The sequence below is a fragment of the Podarcis bocagei genome (genome assembly GCF_964188305.1).
Source record: "Podarcis bocagei genome assembly, chromosome: 5".
NCBI classification, from domain to species: Eukaryota; Metazoa; Chordata; class Lepidosauria; order Squamata; family Lacertidae; genus Podarcis; species Podarcis bocagei.
This window is the reverse complement of record NC_138129.1, coordinates 55,976,850-55,994,731: the sequence shown is the minus strand read 5'-3', so window position 1 is coordinate 55,994,731 and position 17,882 is coordinate 55,976,850. Positions and strand designations below refer to the sequence as shown.

Here is a 17,882-nt window from a genome sequence, read left to right as displayed (position 1 = left end):
GACAACTTCGCGCTCAGACTGCCCCCCAACCACGCAGTCATGGACACGCACTCTTTATTTACAACCCGAAGCCTATGCAGAAAAAGCGAGAGCGCGGAAGCTGTTTACCCAACAGAAAATATATCCTAACGTCATCAAAGCTTGCAGCTGGAAACGGGTAGGCCACCCTTTTGCCGCCCAGGTTTACACAGCAGTTTTAACAATTTGGACAGAAGCGCAGGGTCGCAGGGTGGCGGCGGCGGGGGGAGAAGATGACGCGTCGCGGAGGTGGCGGAGGAGAGTAGAAAGAGCTACAAAGCTCCTTCGATTTGTAGCCATGTGCTCAGCAATCTGGAAAATAGATTCATTTTGCCTCATTCTCTTCTCCCCGCTTTCCACGTCCTGCCTTGTAAGTCTCTTTTGTGGGGACCCGCACATGAAAAGGGACGACTAAGTGTCTGACAGGGGATCGCTTTTCAAAAGCAAATGTGGGCCAGAGGGAGACGCGAGACCGCTCGCTGGGCCTGCAGGGAGGGCAGGACTCCTTTCAAGGAACAACATCAACAAACTCCGCTCAGGGCTTGTGGCCCGGGCGGGGTGGGGGGAGCGGCGGCAGAGGCTGGATGGAGAGACAGATGGAAAATGCTACAAGAATCCGCCTCTTTTCTCTCCTTCCCGCTCCCCCCACCCCACCCCTCACGACCCCTTTCATAAACCCACCTCTATGGGAGTCTATTAAAGCCGTGTAAAAGCTAGTAAATGAATATTTTAGAATGGGGCTTTAGGCCGATCCTTTCACTTACTCCTTTCAGGGTCATTTAAGTCATGGGCGGCGGGCAGAAACTTGACAAGGCAGTCGCTGCCTGAGCGATCCGGGCAGGATTTTGTTTATGCAAAGCGGCGCATTTTCTCATTTGGCCACAGATATGAAGACATTTCAGGGGAGGAGGAGGAGGGGAGTCTGTTTACTTTTGTAGCTTTTTTCTTCTCCTCAAAATTTAGGCAGGGATCTCGGGTTTCAGACGGTCAGTTCAACCCTTCAGGCTCAGGGGTTTCTCCGCCAGCCCCCACTCCACCGCCACTTCTCCGCACCCGCCTCCTCCTTCCATGTGTCAACATTTCCAACCAAAACAAAAAGGGGAGTGGGAGTATAATTTTCCTCCTTTAGGAACTGCCTTGGCAACTTCCAAGTATTTTCCGAAAACAAGAGTCAAATTGGTTGCCAAGTGTAACACCAGAGTTTAAAAGTATGATGTACAACTCATGGTTTAACACTTGAAATTTCAAAGAAACGCAGGAAACACTACCTATGTATTTGGAAGAGTGAAAATGATGAATTTAAGAGGGCATTAGCAGCGGGATGGGAAAAGTTTAGCCTCAAGTGAGCTTGCTAAGGACCTACCCTCCTCTCCCAACGGGAAGTTCAGTTCCTAACGTTGTTAACCTGAACTGCTCCTACTCCACTGATCTTACCCCTACTTGACTAGAACAATTTACTACATGTGCATAAGCATAGGCCATAATTCGGTTGCAGACTACATCCCTGTATTTTGCGGAAAAGCCAAGTACCTCAGTTACAGCGCTATGGTAGATTGCTGCTCCAATGCATAATCTATTATTATTACTAGTAGTATTAGTAGTATTACTACTACTACTACTACTACTACTACTACTACTAATAATAATAATAGATTGTACACTGTTACTGAAAGGACAGTCGATTAAGGCCCACCAAATATAGTTATTAGTTAGCTCTCCAGAGTACGTTTAATAGTTCAGATGCATTACTTTTTAATATTTGTATTACTTAAAAATATCACCCAAATATAAAAATCACCGGACGCAGACACTCCTCGCTTAGGAGGACCCCTGGAGTCCTAGCTTTAGTCGTTAGTTTGCATTTCTCTCTCTCTTCTCTTTCTTGTGTTAAGAAAGCCGATAGCGAGACCCACTGGGTTTCTTTAAAAGACATCACAAACATTTATTAATTTACACCAAAGGTGGACAAAAAAAATTACGTTGCCTTTTCCACATCAAATTATTCACAATTCTTTCAATAAAATAGAAAGGATGAACAGCTATTAGGGAGAGCTAAGGAGGCTCTGGTGGGTGCACAATATATACACACACAAATAAGTCCAGATACACAAGAAACACACACGTTGAAGGAGCGGAGAGGAGGCGGGTGATTGGATAATAGGGGACTTCCTGATGTAGCACGGTCTTTTGAGATGTGCACTTGAAATCTCTCAACTTCTTTTAGCATTCCGGTTTCCTCTTTTGGGGGAACAGACTTTCAATGTTAACTACGTTCAGCAGACATTCTCCTTAAGCAGTTCCTTGGGGGCGGAGGAATAACAGGGGTAGGAAACCATATGGGGAATTATTTTTTTGTTTAAGAGAAATGCTACTAGTGGAGTATTTCTGATGCTCCAGCCACTTAAGACGAAAGGTTTACGGTTGCTGACTACACACCTATCCGAGAGCAAGTCTCACTGAATCGCGGGACTTGTTTCTGAGTAAACATGCCTAGGATCTGCCCATCGTATTTGGATGGGCGGACTGCTAGGAAGCTACCGCCACCCTCCTGGGAGATCTGCACCGGGAAAGCACAGTTCTCCAGCAAGCAGCTGCACAGAATGCGGCAGAAAGACGATCTAAAGATCTCTAAAGAAGTATTGGGAGAAATAGGGCCATTCTGACCCCCACAGAAAATCCACCTGGGTAGCTTAAGATCCCAGCCTTAATAAAATAGGCCCTGTTTTTAAAATGAAATCAAGCTGCCAGAAGTCATTTGATAAGAAACACTACTTTTTAAAATAGATGCGTGAGTTGGTCGGTGGTTCTTCTCCGCCCCCCCCCCCGTCCTCCCTCCACAGCAACCCTCCTCCTAATTACACACTAAGAATCCTGAACACGCATGGAGAGAGGGAGAGGGAGAGACATACACACAGAATCGATCCAGACGCCCGAACAGTTCTCAAAAAAGGAAGAGTTCCTACCTTTTAAAACACAACGGGAGGGCAATTGTGAGAATGGAGGGGAGGGGGGCAGAGGGGCCAGGAGGGGCTGTGGGTTAGGATCTCGGGGTGGGGTGAGTAATGGTGGCTGGTCGTTGTCGCGTTTTTAAAAAGGACAACTGTTGAGGTTTGTGAGTTTGCTGGAAAAGTTCTGTCCGGACTGCAGGAGGGACTCGTGGGTGAGATTCAAATGGTTCGGTAAGGGCGTCAGAGCCGGAGAAAGCATCGCCAAGACTTGCGCTTGGCCCCCGGCGTGGCCCGCCGGGAAGGGCGAAGCGGGGGCGCTGCTGGTGGAGCTACCGGACGGCGGGGGGGCCGCGCCGCCACCGCCGCCTCCGATGATGTTGTCTATTGAAAAGGAAGGCCTGCTGCCGGCTCCCTGGTCCGCCTTGAGGCTCTGCAGGAGGGAAGCGGTGGGGCTGAGCTGGCCGGCGGGGTAGAAGGCTTTCCTGCAACTCAGGTCGCCGCCCAGGAACGACGAGAGGCCGCTGGAGAAAACGGACGGCGCGGCCGCCGAGGCTCCGGGTCCCGGCGGCGCCGGCAGGGCGCAAGGAGGAGGCTGGAAGGGGAACGTCCCCGCCGCCCCGCCGGCCCCCGCCGCGGGGTGGTGGTGGTGGTGATGGTGGTGGTGAAAGCTCTGCAGCTGGAGCCCATAGTTGTAGCCGTAAGGTCCGTAGGCGAAGCCGGGGAGGAAGGCGGCCGGGTCGGCGGCGGCGGCGGCGCGCAAGAGAAGCTCGGGCGGCTGCGGGTGGAGCTGCTGCTGCTGCCGCTTGAAGCGCTTCCTCCGGCGCAGGAAGGAGCCGTTGTCGAACATATCGGCCGACTCCGGGTCCAGAGTCCAGTAGTTGCCCTTGCCCGGGTTGCCCGGCTCGCGGGGGATCTTGACGAAGCAGTCGTTGAGCGACAGGTTGTGGCGGATGGAGTTCTGCCACGCGGGGAACTTCTCCCGGTAGTAGGGGAAGCGGCCGCTGATGAATTCGCAGATCTCGCTCAGCGTCAGCCGCTTCTTGGGGCTCTGCAGGATGGCCATGGTGATGAGCGCGATGTAAGAGTAGGGGGGTTTCACCAGGGGGTTCTTGCCGGACCCCGAAGCGCCCGACGACGACGAGGAGGAGGAAGAGGAGGAGGAGGAGGCTGGCGCAACTGGCGCCGATGCCGCCACCGCCGTGTCGTGGCTGTCCCCCAGCGCGGCCTCCGGGCCTCCCTGGGCTGGAGAGAGGCTCCCACGGGCCGCCTGCTTGGGCAGGAGGCGCAGCTCCTCCTCCTCCTCCTCGTCGTCGTCGTCCTCGCTGAACTTAGCCTGGCCGTGCTCGTGCGGAGGGCCCACCACGTCGATGTCTTCCACGTCGGACAGCGCCTCGTCGTCGTCCTCCTCCTCGGGAGAGGGCGCCGCCAGCAAGCCGCACGGCCGGCTGCTCCCGCTGCTGCAGCCCAGGGTCATGGCGACGGCGTTGGCGGGGTTGCTGCTGGGGCTGCTGCTGCCGCGCTCTCTTCTGCTGCTGCTGCTGCTCGGCGCTGCCTCGGGCTCGGGCTGCTCGCCTTGGCCACCCCCTAGCGGCGGAGCGGAGGAGGAGTCCCAGGAGGAGGCGCCACCGCCCCGCCTCCCCCCGGCTCAGCGGAGGGCGGCAGGCGCTCCCTCGCAGTTCCCGCCCCTCAGGCGAAGAGCGCTAGGTGCGGGGTGGGGGAGGCCATGGGGGTGGGATCCCTGGGGGTGGGCAGTAAGGAGAGGTGAGGGAGGGGGGGACGGGGCAGAAGGGAGGGGAAGGGAAGACAATCTCCCTTCCAGCGCGGCTCCCTCCCGCCAGAACTTCTCACAGGCACTGAACGGCGTCGGAGAGAGCCAGGAGCCTTTATAGCGCGGCCCGTGCGTCACGTGCTGGCGCGCGCAGACAGACCCTCGGCGCTCGTTCTCCCTCGGTCCCTCCCCGCCCGCGCGCGGTTATAACTCGCGCTCGGAGCAGCGCGCGACCTCGGGCTCTTCCCTCCCCCCTCCTCCTTCCGCGCTGTTGGTTGCGCCTGGCGGGGTACCTGATTCGCAGTCCCGCCAGACGTTCCAGAAGGCGCCCTGTGGCCCGGCCGCCGCGCGCCATCTTGACTCCTGTCGCGCGCCGCTCTTCCCTCCCTAGAGGGTCCGAGGGTCTCGGAGCAGTGACTAATAATAAGGACAGTTAGTAGTAGTAGCAGCAATGATGATACAACAGGGGCGAAGTCAACCTTAGAGTTGCCTGTCTCTTTTGGGAAGCTCTCCCTTCGCTTCCAGTCGCACGGAGGTTTATTCTCCCCTCAGATACGTCCTCCTGCGCCAGCACCTCAACACACTAGCGGCAACAACGCCCCGAAGTCTTCCTCCTTCGGAACAGCCATCTCTTTCTGTAGAGATTGCCGACGGCGCGTGAAAGGCTTGGAGAGCTGGTGTCGTGAGGCGACGGGCCAAGGCGCATGTCTTCTGGCGGCGGCTGCGGCGACCTTGCGTGTCAGGACGGTTCCCCCACCCACGGCAGTGGGCCCAGGACAGCCGCCCTCGTTCCATCGCGGGCTGGAAAGTCCAAGGTCGAAAGCGCTTCACAACAGCGTCCGAAACCAGGTGGACCAGGAAAAGTCTCGCGCTTTTACGCATTGGCTGAATGTTCAGTGGAAATGAAGGAGATTTGCTCCCAGGGTTGGGGTACATAAGGGGTGTTCGTCTTGTTCAACCTGAACTAGTATGTGAACTGAAAGCAGTCTCAGAAACGGTACATAAACTGCAAAAGAATATTGTTAATTGTTTTGGAAGACACGTGCTTGATGCAGATCCGGGACTTCTTTATTCAGGGGAAGGTTCTCAAGACTGCAATCCAGAATTTATTCCCAGCGATTGTTCTGAAGGAATTGGCGTGGATTAACAGCCAGACCTGTATAGCCTCCTTTTTCTCCCGAGCAAATTTTACTAACTTGGGTAATTAACTCCAAATAAATAAATAAACAAACAAACCCAACTTCGCCACAAATGACAACTAAGCGACCGAATGACAAATGACAACTAAGCCTGGAAAAAAATCCCAGCAGAAAGCGATGCCTGGTCAACTCAGGCAATTGAGCCCTAAACCAGAAGAAGGTTCCTTCTAAATGCTTTGAACTTCTTATTTTCAAATCAGTTTAGGATCTGGAAGCACTTTCCCACTTCTTGTGTTGCCACGGAGGTAAGCAGGGCTTCCAAGCAAATATGTTAAGGATCCAGTTGTCACATCATCTGATCCGATCTGCAAGACTTCGCCGTAGGGACACCTACCGCGAAAAATGAGCACCCGCCAGACCCTGGCTGGATCTCAAACATTTCTGCATAGACAGAAGCCCGGCTGGTTTGGACAGAACTTAACTTCCCAAGTAACAAGGTCTTTTGAAAATGAAGCTGCGTCTACCTGCTTATAAAGGCCTATCAGCACCAGAATGTGAGAAGCAAACGATGCTGTTGGTTGAGCGAACCTAATGGGTCCCCCACGGGTGCTACTCAATAAAGCAGTGGCAAATAAGCAATGCTCGAATTATGGACAAAAGCAGGGCGAAGGTCGTTAATTATGTTCGCATGTTTCGCCCCCAACGCCTTCCACTTTATAACTAAATCATGCCCCCTCCACCTGAGGAAATTTGCACATTGCCAACTCGAGCGATGGAATTTTACATAAGAAGCGAGCAGTTCATCAGTGTACGCTGCTGTCCTTGCAATCTTCTATGGGCGCTGGACTAAGGGACTCCCCCTGCCCATGACAGGGCTCACCCGCCCTACTGCTGTCTATAGGTCTTAGCTAGCACAAGGCATTTGAATATTGCAGCTGCTCTTTGTTTATATCCAGCCCTGCATTAAAAAGCGTGTGTGTTGCGGGGTTGGTGTTCAAATTGCTCTGGGAAAGGGAGAAGCGAGCTTTGCAGAACCAGGCCCCTAGTGCGGAGCTGCCGACCACACACATCGCCACGTGTCTGCTTTGTTTTTCTGGGTTGGCTTTTTCACCAAGCGAAATCGGAAGACTCGCATAGAAGCCGAGGTTAGGCTGAAATCCAAGCGAATCTTCGGCCAAGTCAACTTACGGCCCCCACTTAAATCAATGGAATACGCTGTCTGGTTTACTTTGGGGGTAGATCACATTGAAATAAATCAAAAACTTCACTAGGTCGCAGCTTCGTTAGGTGTGGATCATGAGGCAGCGTAGGCACATACATACATAATATTATTTGTATACCACAGTTCAAACCATGCTCAAGGCGCCTTACATAACGTTTAAGAATGCACAACCAAACTAAACAATTTCCACACAAATTATGACTATATGTAAAATAAAGATACAGAAGCCCAAGATTGTGTTCAGCAGCCTCCGTTTTTCGTAGCTGGAGTCGGTAGGGACCCCCCCCCCCAAGCCAGGTAGGAAAAGGTCTGTAGAGCAGGGAGCAGGTATCCCGTGAGCCAAGAATGTCCACTTACACTCTCGCCAGACAAAAAAACCTCAGGCTTAAAGTCAGGACAAAGGCCAAGTGACACCCCCATTTTGCATTTTTAAAAGAGATTCTCCCACGTGTGGCTAAACTATGTCTTGAAGAGACAGCTTCAGAACACCTCGGATCGGCCTCACCAAAGCGTTCCTTTTTGGAGCTTGAGTCTCGCTGAATTCAGTGGGCCTTATTCCCGCATAATCCATAAAAGGACAGGATAGCAAGGCGACAAACTTTGTTGTCGCCTTGGAAGTAATGGACCTTCCGAATAAAGAAGGCAGGGTTGTTGGTGCTGTAGAAGAACGCTATTCGCACCTGACATGGGATGTCTGGAGAGTAGGGTGGGGCAAACAGAAATGGAAAAACCGTCATCCACTTAAACGTCGAGATGGCTGATGCAAGGCTGGACTTGCCGTAGAGGTAAGCTCTAATGGGGGCAAATCCCCAGTTTCCCCCCTTCATTAATTTCCTGACACATGAAAACCGTTTTCTCCTTTTGAGTTTACCTAGGCTAGAATCCGCGCTGGTGGATTAGCTCAAGGGCCCATCATAGTCCAGCATCTTCTTCTCACATGGGTCAACCAGAAGCTTATTATGGGAAGCTGGCAAGGAGGACCCGAGAGCCAGAGCTCTTTCCATACTCGTGATTCCCAGCCACGGTTTTTCAGAGACATCCCAAAGGGCAGAAGCTAATAAGGCATCCCTAGACCCTTCAGACAGCCGAAGGCATGGCATTGCCGCAGAAGAGGAGCACGTCTGCATCCCATCGATTTCCGGGGAAGAGAAATAATACCGGAAGGCTTACCTCTCCCCTTGAAATCAATGGGTCACTGGGGCGGGAGATCGTGCGTTGAGGATCCGAAGGAAGGCTGTCACTTAACACAGCTGGTTCCCATCCACGGATGATATGTTCGGAAGTAAGATCTAACCAGAAAGACCCACAAAATCTACTTCCCAGAAGAAGTAGAGAGACCTTCCACTGCGGCGGGGCTGCCCATCAGGAGTCCTGGGGGCTCCTTTTTTTGTTTATTTGCAGCTGGGTCAATCTGGGATTGCAAACTGAATTTAGGTAAACCGGAAAGGTGAAAGAGGCTGACCTCCCGATCCTAAACAGCCCTGATACACTGTTGCCAAGTAAATGATTTAGTATCGGATTGGGTAGACATGTTTTCCCTCCTTCCCATGTACTAAATGCCAGCGAGTGTGCGCTAGGCGCTGCACAGAAAACGAGAGGTGGCAGGTGCTCAGAGAGCCCTTATAAACAGCTGGGCATAACTGGGATGATAGGTGGGAGGGTGAGGCTGCTACTGATTTGATATACGTAGCAAAGTGAAAGGGAGAGCCTAAGGGATTGGTAAGGTCTTTTTCCGGCCGATGCCAATACTAATAGAATCACAGAGTTGTAAGGGCCCCGAACGTCTTCGAGTCCAACCCCCTGTAATGCCACCCCCGAGCCTTTACAATAGTGATGGGTTATGGATTGGTGAAAAAAGAAGTCATCCTCACTTACCAGGTTAAACCCAAGGATGGGCTTTATAGCTTGTTCCATAAAAATAATTAATTCAACTGAAGGGTTGAAATAGGTCATAGTTGGGGCCGATTTAGCCAAACCCCGTTGGCTTCTCTCCTCATCATGTGTCTGGAAATAGAGCAATTTCGTTATGTCTGTCTAATAGGCCAACTTTTTCATTCCCTTCTCCTTCTCCTTTAGCGTAGGAATAACATTTCAAACCAAATCCCAAAGAAGCTTCCTATCCATGCTCTGTACATCTTTCCCTGTTGTGACACTCCCAGTCCAGCCCAGCCACAAATTGAGGAGAAGGTTCCCTATAAATGAGGCAACCTGGAGTTCAGAGCCCCTTTTACTTCTCTGTTGTTGTTTTTTTAAATTTTGCATACATGGGAGGAGATGCTAATATTACCGCGCACACAGTGTGAATATGTCATGATAAAAAACCGAAGAGTGCTCCCCACAGAAGTCGGCCCTAGATGTAGATGATGCAAAACAAGAGCGAGTTGCATGCAGTATAGAGGACAGGATTTAAATACAGAAAGATATTGACGAATTGATTCTTTGTCTTGAAATAAGATTCGATTCAGCAAAGATGGTGCTTTACACGTTGCAAGTAGGGATCACTTGTCAAACACCGGGCACTCCTGTTGTTCCAGAGGTTTGTATAAAAACATCCTGGTGTTCCCTTTCCACCTTTTGTGAACATCGTTCAGGATGAGCAGCCGGTACTTTCCAACTGACCGACCTCCCCTCATCTTGATTCTTTCTGCAAAATCTTTAAGGGTTTGGGGTTTTTTTTAAAAAAAAAAATCATCATCAAGCGGTATATATACATTTCATGAAATATAAATAAAGAAACATTGTTCTTGCAAGTAAGTGTAATCGATGTCCATTTAGCTTACTGTCACGCTTATGTTTACTTGGTGGTACTAGGCAATGTCCCATGGTAGTGTAATACAATAGTAACTCGCCAGGGACTCAACCTTCATGTCCCTGGTACTTTGCTCCTTGTGCTAAAAGGAATGGGGGCTCTGTTCTTGGGAGTGTGTGTGACGTTTTGTCAGAGCAGGAGAAAATGGTCCTGGGATTTAGGATACGGGTTTCCTCACTTTTTATCAGTGCCTTATAAGAAGAACTTGGGGGGGTCAATCCTCTAGCTGAAATAAAAGTCCAGCTCATCGCACGTGATGACTTAACTCTGTGTGTGTGTGTGTGTGTGTGTGTGTGCGCGTCTCTCTCTCTCCCTCTCCCTCTCTCTCTCTCTCTCTCACACACACACACGGTACTGACCCACAAGCGGCGCTTGCGTGGGAATCAAGTCAATACGCAGGGATCTCAATTTTAAGCAGGCGCATATAGAGGCATTAGGCACGGTATCCTGAAACAATTCAGATCTGCCAATGTTCCTGCAGCAGTTAAGATAATCGGATCCTCTAATCATTTTCCAAGCCTCATTTCTCTCAAGCCAAGCCGATCTCCTTCGCTAGGTAAAAGCCTACTCAGAAGTCCCATGGCATTCGCTGGCACTTGCTCCTTGATGTGTGTGTGGGGAGGGTGTTTGGCGGAGTGAGGGTGGGTGGAAATTCTCTTAAACGTTTCCTCTTTTTTTTGTTGCTTTGTTTGGTGGGGCGAAGGAAAAGGTGGGGCTAGAACATAACCCAGCCCTTTGGAATGTCCAAAGTTGGTGATGATGAGAACAACAATAATTAATAATAATTCTCCACCCTATCCTTCACCCTTCCGTCAGGAGGGTGAGAAAGAGAATGATGAATTGCTGGTGGTGCCGCCGCCGCAAACAGGTGCTGGCGTTTGGTGATCAAATCACCAGCCCTAATACTGACAAACTGGGCCAAGGCAGCTGCAGAAGCTGTTTCCAAATACCAAGCGCAGCTTTCCAAACGCTTAACGATTTCGGGGCAGGGGCGAGCTGCGCTTACAGGGCTCTGGCAGAAAATCATCACCATCCTCTTCCTCCTCGTCGTCTAAAATCCCAGCGTTCGGAGATCAAAGTGACATTGACTTTCAATGGGACATTTTAATGCGAACATGCTAAAGGCTGGTTTAATGTTTACGGTTTGAGTTGCGTTTGCATTTTGTGTATATTGCTATTTTCCAAAAGGGAGACTTCTGCTGGTTATTTGCGGGGCATTCCTCCTTCGTATGAAAGCAAGTGCTATTTCTTTATAGTTTCCAGCGAGGCAGCTGTGTTACAGCAAAAACTACCAGTAGTGCAATCCTATATGTGTCTACTTGGAAGTAAGCACCGTGAAATCCAATGGGCTTTACTCACAGGTAAGCACGTATGGGAGTGCATCCGAAGAATCTTGTGGCACCTTAGAGACTTCACTAACCCCCACCCTCAGCCCCTCTGCCTCAACTCCACTGAAATGTATGCTATAATAAATATGTTGCGGTTTGAAGTGCCGCAAGGCTCTTTGTTGCAATAATTCACATTATATTAACATTTTATTATTAACGCTGGCCTCTCTGCAAAAACGCATGCCGCGAAACAGCATTTTAAAACATGGTATGTATTCTCTCTTTCTCACCCGCGGTCGCTAAAGCCAATATCTGCCTCTCTGAGAGTAAACTCAGCACACCAATCCTTACTTGGAAAAAAAGCGTCGTTTGGTATTCCAATTAATTTCAACACATTCCAATTAGGATCGGGTCATAAGAGGCTCCCATCGTCAACGCAGCCTTCGAGGCAATTTCTCCCGAGGGGCCTCTGTTAAAAGGAGCTGTAGAGCCGGCGTTTCTCCTGGAGCAAAAGAACACAGGCAGGCGTCGCATCTTGGACCGGCGCGCCCCGTATCTCACTCAAGGCTTGCAGGCACAAGCGCGTTTGCAGGAGAGAAAGAGCGCCTGCCTGCATTCGGTAGCTCTTACTTCCGGGTAAACACGTTTGGGGATCGGGCAGAACTGAATAGCCCTAAAATCAGTGGGACTTACCTTCCACCCCACCCCGTAATGGGCGCGCGTGAGGACCCTGAATGGGGGGAATAGAGATGAGCACGGCGTCGCATTTCTGTTGCGCTCTCATTCACTCACATCCATCAGAAACAGATAGTTTTGTTTTCAGGATAGGGAGCGATCCCCCTAAACTAGCAACAGGGCAAAATAACGGGTCATTTTTAGTTTGTTTTTTTTTTTACTTTCTATAGATTCCTGACAGTTTAAAACGAATCAGGTCTTTGGAAGACTGATAGGGAAATAATCAAGTGGCGCGGGTGGGGGGAGGGGGGAACGACGAGCAGAAAGTTCCCTCTCTCTTTGTACCACCCTCTCTCTTTGTACGTTTATTGCGTAAAATAATAGTTTGGCCTCTCTGCATAAACGCAAGTGTCATTAAAAAGAAAAGAAAGAAAACCCAGCCGCGTCTTGAGCAGCTGCAGCAGCCTGCGATTCCCGACCACACGCAGAAGGGGCGAGATCGAATTTCCACCTTGTGTATTTCAGGACTCCGGAGTGAACGGCCCCCTTGTGCTCCGGCGGCTGGGCGAGGGGCGGCTGTGGAGGTGGGGTGTGTGTGTTCATTTTGGAAGGGCGAGGGATGGCTACTGATTTACTGGAAAATCATTATGCGAAGGTGAAAGCCTTTCTTTGTTTAAAGTCACCCCGAATTCGTTACCCCTGATCTGAAAGGCGGGGTGGGGGAGAGAAAGAGAATGGGCTCTCTCGTCGAGCAACGTACCGACGGAGTAGGCTGTGGTTTTGTTTATGCCATTTAAAATAATAAAAGCCCCTCCCAGCTTATTCCTCCCTGCTGCAGACACCTCCCCCCGCCTCGGTTCTCATAGAGATGTTCCCTCCCGTTTTATTCCGAAGTGGGGATGTCCTTCTCTCTTTCTAAAGCGGACTGGAATGAATGGGGGCTACAAAATGCAGGCAGCAGAATTAGCCTGGGGATCAGGCCCTTCCGGTCCTCTCAACAGGCCCCTGCAGCTCCATAAACACGTGGCTGCCGGCTACTTGAGGAGAGAGGTGTACTCAGGGTGTAAGCGGGGAGGTTGTGTTACGACGGTTCTCCAGCAGTTGGGCAAAGAAGAACTACGACGTGGGGTTCCAGGCGCTCTCCTCCGCCGACGATTGTTGAGCCTCGCTAGTTGAACAATCGCCCACTACTACAACAAAATTGAATAAATCCCAACCACATCCTGAAGTCAGCTTGACCTAATCGCACCCAGAGCCAGCAACAGTGGCGCTGTCCTAACGGTACCTCGACATTGTAATTCAAATGCACGCAGACGTGTGCGCGCCTAAGTGTATGTATTGCATATATTCCCCAAAGTATTCTGAGTGACACACGAAATATATAGCACTCTGTATACTAATTTTGTGTATGTGTGTGTTTAAAAATTACTGGCGGCAGGGCCTGCTGCGATCCTAATATTCCTGGGTCTCTGGTGTCACAATGTTTGACAGCAGATCGATCTGGTCCTTGCTAGGCATTCATTGCACTGGTTCTCCTGCCTCCGTCTTTCTTTGCTTCACAAAGGCTTTATAGAAACCCACATCAGCATGGCTTTTTAATCCCATCCGGGAAGCTGCACTCCTAAGCACATCTTTACCTGGAAGTAAGATGGTCAGAGTTAGGCTTACTTGTAACTAAACATAGCTAGGAATTCTGTAAAGACAATTTAGAAAATCAGGTTGACTGAACAGGATTAGACAGTTACATCTCACATCTCCCCCTCTAATATAGAAACTCTGATGATGAGCGCAGACAGGATTGCAGCCAAATGGGGGCCAAACTGGAAAAAAACCCCACACACCAAGGATTACCGGTGTGCCTGGTTTTGGGGTTTTTTTGCAGGAGTACAAACCATCTTGAAGGATTCAGTGTAAGCGGATTACTCTCCCCTCCCCAAAGTATGGGACTGTACATACTCAGTGGCCACAGAATATTGAGTAGAGATGGAATGGGGTGGAAAGCCCGCTTGAGGTCCTTGCAGTTTACAGGATCCTGATAGAGAATATTAGCTGGCTGGCTGGCTGGCTGGCTGGCTGGCTGGCTGGCAGGCAGGCAGGCAGGCAGGCAGGCAGGCAGGCAGGCAGGCAGGCAGGCTAGCACCTTGAACAAGAGCACTCCTGCTAAGAGTTTTATTTCACCCAGGTTAAAGACTCAAGTTTGGCACCCCACCCCACCTGCATTTGTGTACACACACACACACACACACACACACACACACACACACACAGGCTGGTTGCCTCAATGGCACTCCTTGGAGGCTTCACCAGGGACACAACACTCAGCTAGCTGCTCCCAGCTACGGCTCTGGTTGAAGGTAGAATCACATTCTGTTGCAGGTTCCTCTTCCATAAAATGGATCGACATCATGATATGAGTATCCCCCGGCTTTATGTGCTCAGATAAGGACAGCTACCGGTTTGGAAAAAAGAAGCTAAATATAGAATTATTCCAAAGGCCTCCTTTTCCACCCAGTTGATATGAAAACAAGTGCAGTCATTTTCATGGGACATGAGGTTCCAAAGTCTCCTGTGCTAGTAGAAAGCTCTGCTCATGTGTTACAGCCACAAAGGAAGTTCTGATGAAACAGCTTGAAGCTGCAGATGGCCAGTGCTTCTTGTTGTATGTTTGAAGAAGGGAGGGAGGGGGGAGAAGAGTGCTTGTGTGTTAGTATCTTTCCAAAGGCCAATCTCAGGCCAAATAAATGTTGGGGGGAAAGCGTACTGACATGCCCCCAAAGTGTCTGGAAAGGGCATGTTTGAACCACCAGCATATATATATATATATATATAGAGAGAGAGAGAGAGAGAGAGAGAGAGAGAGAGAGCGCTTAATTATGACAACTGAAGTAAGTAAATGAAATTCCTTTTAAAAGGAAAAGCCTTTGCTTCTTTGGTCCAAGGTAGCTTCATTAAGTTATTCATAAATAGTTCTAAGGATATTTAGAAGTTCTATTCCTGCAGGGGTTGGCCACATGAGTAGGATGAAAGTTTGAAAGAACGCACTAAGTTTTTTATGGCTCACTGAGAATCACAGTGTCCTTCTAGGCCAGGTATGCAAAGAAGGTGGCTCACGCCTTGGACCAGTGGCCCATTTCTAGTAGGCTACCTATTCTCTGCTGGCAAAGAGTACTGAGCTATATTGACCTTGATCTGATTTGGCAAGATGTTTTATGTTCTTAAGCAGCTTAGTAAAGTTTACTTAGTACATATTAGTGACATTTTAACTGTTAATATCACCTGCATATATACTCTTTCTTACCTGTAAGTACAGGCCATGTAAAACTGAAGTCAGTGCTGCCCTATGGAGGGCTGAGTTGCCATGCTTTTCGCCTGCTGCAGAGATAGTGGTGGCCATAAAAGTGGGTTGAAACAGCAGCAAACCTGTTACAGGTTGTGGCAGTGGTGCTCGCCAGCATTCTGTGTTGGAAGTTTGGGTGAAATTCAGCTTGCACAAGATGGGTTTGCATAGGGTTAAGAAAGATAGAGCGAGGGACTGCCACATTCCTAGACTATCCCCACACTTTAACTTATCAGCTTCTTGTTTGTTTAGACTAGGGGTCAGCAAACTTTTTCAGCAGGGGGCCAGGTCCACTGTCCCTCAGATCTTGTGGAGGGCCGGACTATATTTTGAAGGAAAAAAATGAACAAATTCCTATGCTCCACAAATAGCCCAGAGATGCATTTTAAATAAAAGGACACATTCTACTCATGTAAAAACACGCTGATTCCTGGACCGTCAGCTGGCTGGATTTAGAAGGCAACTGGGCTGGATCCGGCCCCCGGGCCTTAGTTTGCCTACCCATGGTTTAGACTTATACTGTCTTAGGCTGCATCCTGTTTACAACTTCTTCCTCCTCATATTTCTTTCTTGGACCTCCAGATGAGAGGTCATTTTTAACTATCCTCTGAGAGCAAGCAATTGCTGCCTTTTTCTTTTCTAAACTAATTAGTCTGGAATGAGAAACTTTTCTATTCAAGTTACGCATTCTGACAATAAACGACTTTGTTATTTTCTTTACCTACAAGCATGTGTTTGTGTGTGATTGCCGCCAGTTACTCTTTAACCAAGATTCAGTAGCTGAGTGCTGCTCACTCTGGAATTGGCAGCCACCATTCCCACTCACTTTCCAGCAGGCTGCAGGCTGAAAACAGGAATATGAAATGAACATGTGTTGCTTCAACTCCCCCAAAATCTCACTGGACCTGTCCAAGCAGGATACTGGCCACTGGGTGGGCTGGAAGCTTCAATGTGAAAATTCAACCTCTTGCATCCTTTACAGAGATTAAGCTGCCTCATTGGTACTATTGCCCTCAGATGCTTTTCATCTTGGTTATTATGGTCATTTTATTTAGAACTGCTTCCTTTATAAGTGGGACACATAATTACCCAGGCACAATAGTTTGGAAGGGGCAGCATGAACATAGACACCTAGACACATTTATATGATCAGCCTGTTCGAATAGCAATGTATTTCCTCCTTTGTTTTCCCCCCAAATACGCCCACCACCTATGGCTCGCTGTTTGTAGGGAAACATGCAGATATAAGTCTGAGCTGGAAAGTTGTTATTTGGGCAAGTCTAGAGATCATCAGCACATATAATGCATAGTCCTACTTAGAAGTGGGAGAAGAAACCATTTGCATTTCAGAAATATTATGAACCAACAGTCATCTATTGTTTCCTCCATGTTTTCTTCTAGAAAAAACGGTGCCGGTATTGTGTACCCTTCTGTTCAGTTTTGAAACTTAATTTCCCTCCACTCCTGCAACCTTCAAAAATAGGATAAGCACTTCAAAACAGATATCCAGAAGGAACAATTTGCTCAGATGCAGGATAAAATAAAAATAGAATGCAATGAATTGGATGCAGGAGAACTGAAGGGGGCAGCGAAAGGCAAGCCTTCCTCCTTGCATTCAGCAAAGGACAGCAGAAGTTATGCTCTTCCATCCAGGCAATGTGCTATGAGAAATGACTTCCAATGTGTGGGACTGCAGAATGTGGTTGTTGTTTAGTCGTTTAGTCGTGTCCGACTCTTCGTGACCCCATGGACCAGAGCACGCCAGGCACTCCTGTCTTCCACTGCCTCCCGCAGTTTGGTCAAACTCATGCTGCTAGCTTCGAGAACACTATCCAACCATCTCGTCCTCTGTCGTCCCCTTCTCCTTTTGCCCGCCATCTTTCCCAACATCAGGGTTTTTTCCAGGGAGTCTTCTCTTCTCATGAGGTGGCCAAAGTATTGGAGCCTCAGCTTCACGATCTGTCCTTCCAGTGAGCACTCAGGGCTGATTTCCTTAAGAATGGATACGTTTGATCTTCTTGCAGTCCATGGGACTCTCAAGAGCACCATAATTCAAAAGCATCAATTCTTCGGCGATCAGCCTTCTTTATGGTCCAGCTCTCACTTCCATACATCACTACTGGGAAAACCATGGCTTTTACTATACGGACCTTTGTTGGCAAGGTGATGTCTTTGCTTTTTAAGATGCTGTCTAGTTTTAAGACACTGTCTACCTGAAAAGAAATAAGGCAGGAACTCACACAGGCTTAAATGAGGCAAGGCAGGCAATACAGGTTGAGGACAACACACAGTCCATTAAAGCAGGCTAGATGATGACCTTCTTGCACATAAAAGCACTAACAGGAAATGCTAGGGCTTTGAGACAACCAGGGAACAGGGATGGATTGACTAATGAGAAAGGTCTGGCCAGAACAGGATTAGGATGGTGGTGCCCTGTCCAAACATGCACCAAGACAACAGTTCTTGTGTTCCACTATGGTCATCTCACAACTCGGCACTGGCTTTGAGTTCCATAGATCCCGGCATCCCTAAAGCATTAAGCCTTTCAGGATTATCTTTTTTGTCCTGTTTTTGTTCCTGCTTACACACTTGAATGATGGTTCTTTCTCTCTCCATCCAAGAGGTGTTATTAACCTGA

The 17,882-nt window shown here is 49.3% G+C and overlaps 1 protein-coding gene across 1 annotated transcript; it reads right to left on the bottom strand.

Annotated features, from left to right (window-relative positions):
- Positions 1-1,935: 1,935 nt before the first annotated feature.
- FOXD2 (forkhead box D2) lies at positions 1,936-4,730 on the bottom strand. Its single transcript, XM_081196873.1, has one exon. The coding sequence runs from the start codon at positions 4,438-4,440 to the stop codon at positions 3,106-3,108; it is 1,335 nt and encodes a 444-aa protein (XP_081052999.1). The 5' UTR covers positions 4,441-4,730; the 3' UTR covers positions 1,936-3,105.
- Between the last annotated feature and the right edge of the window lie 13,152 nt (positions 4,731-17,882).

Coding starts and splice junctions, on each gene's coding strand:
- FOXD2 (XM_081196873.1), bottom strand. CDS start 4,440: ATGACCCTGGGCTGCAGCAGCGGGAGCAGCCGGCCGTGCGGCTTGCTG.